The 3,320-nt window shown below is 45.1% G+C and overlaps 1 protein-coding gene across 1 annotated transcript; it reads right to left on the bottom strand.

Moving 5' to 3' along the window:
* Window positions 1-2,410: 2,410 nt before the first annotated feature.
* On the bottom strand, window positions 2,411-3,025 carry LOC135382327 (uncharacterized; the record flags this gene model as incomplete). Its single annotated transcript, XM_064612586.1, has 1 exon — window positions 2,411-3,025. A coding segment is annotated over one exon (615 nt), but the record flags the coding sequence as incomplete, so codon positions are not given.
* Window positions 3,026-3,320: the final 295 nt, after the last annotated feature.

The raw sequence follows: 3,320 nt of genomic DNA, 5'->3' as shown, positions 1-3,320 counted from the left end.
TCGGGGAGCATCACCTGGAAGTTCTATTGGGACCTGCACAGATTTTTGGGGACGCTGCCGGCAAATGATATCAGCCTGACAGAAGAGTCTGTTGCTGTGCCCTCTCCAGAGCAGGTGAGCTTGGCTCTCGAACTGAAGTGGTCTATAGCGCCAAAGTGAAGTTGGAAAGGGAGCCCCAGAAACTCCAAACATCTGACTCCAGACATAGCAGATATACGCATTGAACTTTTGTATATGAACATATCAGACACAACCTGTTGGGCGCACATCGAGAGTAGTGGCGACAACATGATGGTAACACAGGACAGAAAACAGCATAGCAGTACTTTAAACTAGGGATGTGCCAATCGAATCCGCCAATACTCAAATCCTAGGCAGGGATTGGAGATTCGCGAATCCAAATCCTGGTGCCTAAAACGGCGAATCGAGTCTTTAGAATCCACCAACCGCGTTTGTATGTTCAGCGACTTAATGTTAGCGTTGCAGCACTATCATTATATCAATGTGTCTGCTGTATTTCGAAGGATGCGTAGAGCCAACAGTGTGATTCTCTTGCAAGAGCAACGTGGCACCTGGTAGATTGGGGAAACGTCGCAGCTTAGAAATGTGACCTCTAGGCAACGTCTGAAACATTGCAGCAACATCGAAACAAACATTTCTGCAATGTTGCACGTTCTGCATGCAGCATTTCTGAGGCACTTGCTCCGAGTGCGCCAGAGCACAATGACTGCACGATCTTGTTCTATCTGTAATTCCAACCAATAAACAGAGAACGGAATCTTCGGAACTTCCCGTGACGTTCACCCGCCATTTATCAACTTGTTTTTGACGACGTGTTCAAATATTGTGGCAATGTTTCATGTACAAATGGAATGTCACCACAATGCTTCGGGTGCAATGTCGGTGCAGCATTTTGAATGAACGAATTTTTGAAATGTTGGTGCAGCATTTTGAACATCACGAATATGTTGCTCAGGCATTGTTTCACGTGCTGCAGTGACGGAACATTACAGTTAGTGTGACCATTATGGGAAAAATTAATTCAGACTGAGAGAGAGACATTCTGGGACAACACTGCAGACGCACTATGGGAGATGACTATTGACAAAAGGATCGAGACGAGGACAACATAATGTCAAAGAAAATTAATCTGACTGAGAACTTGAAATTCGTTGCAGTCCATTCTTCTCAATGCAATGCATTCTTCAATGCATCCACGCACATGTGAATGCGCGCTGATCCTCGATATGGCGTTCTTCCATACATCGGTGTTGTCAATGTTGTTGCAACGTAACGAAGCTGGTCGTTAGCAATGTCACATCAGCATTGCGATTTCACATTTTTCCAATGTTGCTTCAGTAACGTCGTTGCAGCATAACGAAAGCGGCCATTAGAAACATAGCATCAATATTGCATGGCACTATTGGTGCAATGTCACTGCTACAATTTGTGCTGACTGGGTGGGTATGTCTTCTCCCGAAATTTGTTTTTCTGGATTTCTCGAAATTCTGGATTCGTGCCATCCCTACTTTAAACCTTTACTATGTGAAATACAAGAAGAGGAAGCATACTTGCTCGAGATGGCACTGCAATCAAATATGACACATACACTTGTTCCCCGGTAGAAAGTGCGGCTGCTGTTCATCTGTCCTGTCTCACTGATGAGGAATGTAGGGAAAATATGGAGAGATGGGATCCTGCTCAATCAAACTTTGGAATAGACACCTATATGTTTTGATGTCACCACAGCCGATAATGCAACGTCCCAACGTGCCATTTATTTATGTGTCTGTATGTTATCTCTGTACCCCGTATGTATTGCCATAATGCCTGTAAGGGTCTTTTTAAATGAAATGAAACCAACATGTTGTTCATCACTTTGTGCTCCCTTTTGTGAATGTCTGATTTTAATGGCTACACATAACTGCAGCTCTTCCTGGATATGGTGAGGTCAAAGGACGGCCTGGAGGACGACGATGTGGCGCCGGTGGCTGCAGCATCAGCAGAGGAGCCATCACAGTGCTCCTCTGGCTCACCAGAGCTCTGTGGTGGCAACAGTCCATCACGTGCCACACCCCCTCCTCCTCAGAAGACGAGGAAGAAGCGCCAGGCAGCACAGAGCACGATCCTGGCGCAGCTGCTTGAGGAGCAAAGGTAGCTCAGGTACGCCCTTGAGCAGTCTAGGGCGAAAGAATTGGAGCTCAGGGAGCGGCAGCTAGCTATTCGGGAGCGGCAGCTGGAGCTCCAAGAACGTGCTGCCCAAAGGGAGGAAACACTTATAAACGTGCTTACTGAAGCTTTACAAAAATGAGATAAACAATGAAATTTAAAAAAAAGCTTTAGTATGCAACTTGTGTCATATATTTAACCTTGAGCTCGCAAGAGCTCACATTACCACAGTCATATTGTCCTAGTGTTCTTTCCTGTGTGGAGCATTCTTCCAGAAGTACTTTGTTAGTGCACCCCTCACTTGATCACCTCTACTGCTGCACACGTCCGTGTTGTGCGAAGGCTGGCCGTACTGGCCGTCGACAATCTGTGCCTCTTGCAGCCACTGTTGCTCTACACTGTCTTTCAGAGCTTCACAAATATTGTTCAATGTGCAAGCAGCACGGATAGCACGTTTTGCTGTTGGAATTCGGCATTCCATGCGCTTCATTATAAATCGAAAACGTGCTTTCAGTCGTCCAAATGCGTTTTCAACAATGCGTCTTGTTTTTGACAGATTGTAATTGAATGCTGCCTCGGGCGTGTCCTTCGATGCATTCGCAAATGGCTTCATCAAATTTGCAGTGAGCGGGAATGCCTGGTCACACAGTATTATCGGTGCGACGCTGGTTTCCTCAATGATAGTCACTGGTGAACGGAAATGATCACCATTAACCAGAGCACACAATCTGGAGCGCCCATACACATGCGCATCGTGGCACCTCCCAGGGCTTCCCAGGTTGATGTACCTGAACCGATAGTGGTGATCCACTAACGCAAGGAGTATGATGCTGTACCTGCACGAAAAAAAAAGAGAGATTATGCGTTTAATGGCAATGGAAAAAAGAGCACAGATTGATTGATTGATTGATTGATTTTATTTTATAACTATAAAACTGAGATAAAACTGCATGTATATTGATTCGATAGGACGAGTAACAGTCAATTTGAAATGAGTCTGGGATGAAAAAAAAAAAAAACACTCTTAAAGGGGTTGGGACAGTTTCATAAACGTGACTCTACACCATGGTCCCATTGTACTGCATGCCAAGACACTGAGGAAAAAATTATTATTCTTCTATGTAGGGAATTGTCTCAGAACAAGAGCCATC

Source organism: Ornithodoros turicata, chromosome 1 (assembly GCF_037126465.1).
Source record: "Ornithodoros turicata isolate Travis chromosome 1, ASM3712646v1, whole genome shotgun sequence".
Lineage (NCBI taxonomy): Eukaryota > Metazoa > Arthropoda > Arachnida > Ixodida > Argasidae > Ornithodoros > Ornithodoros turicata.
Note: the sequence above shows the minus strand (reverse complement) of the source record. Positions and strands in the feature narration are given on the sequence as shown.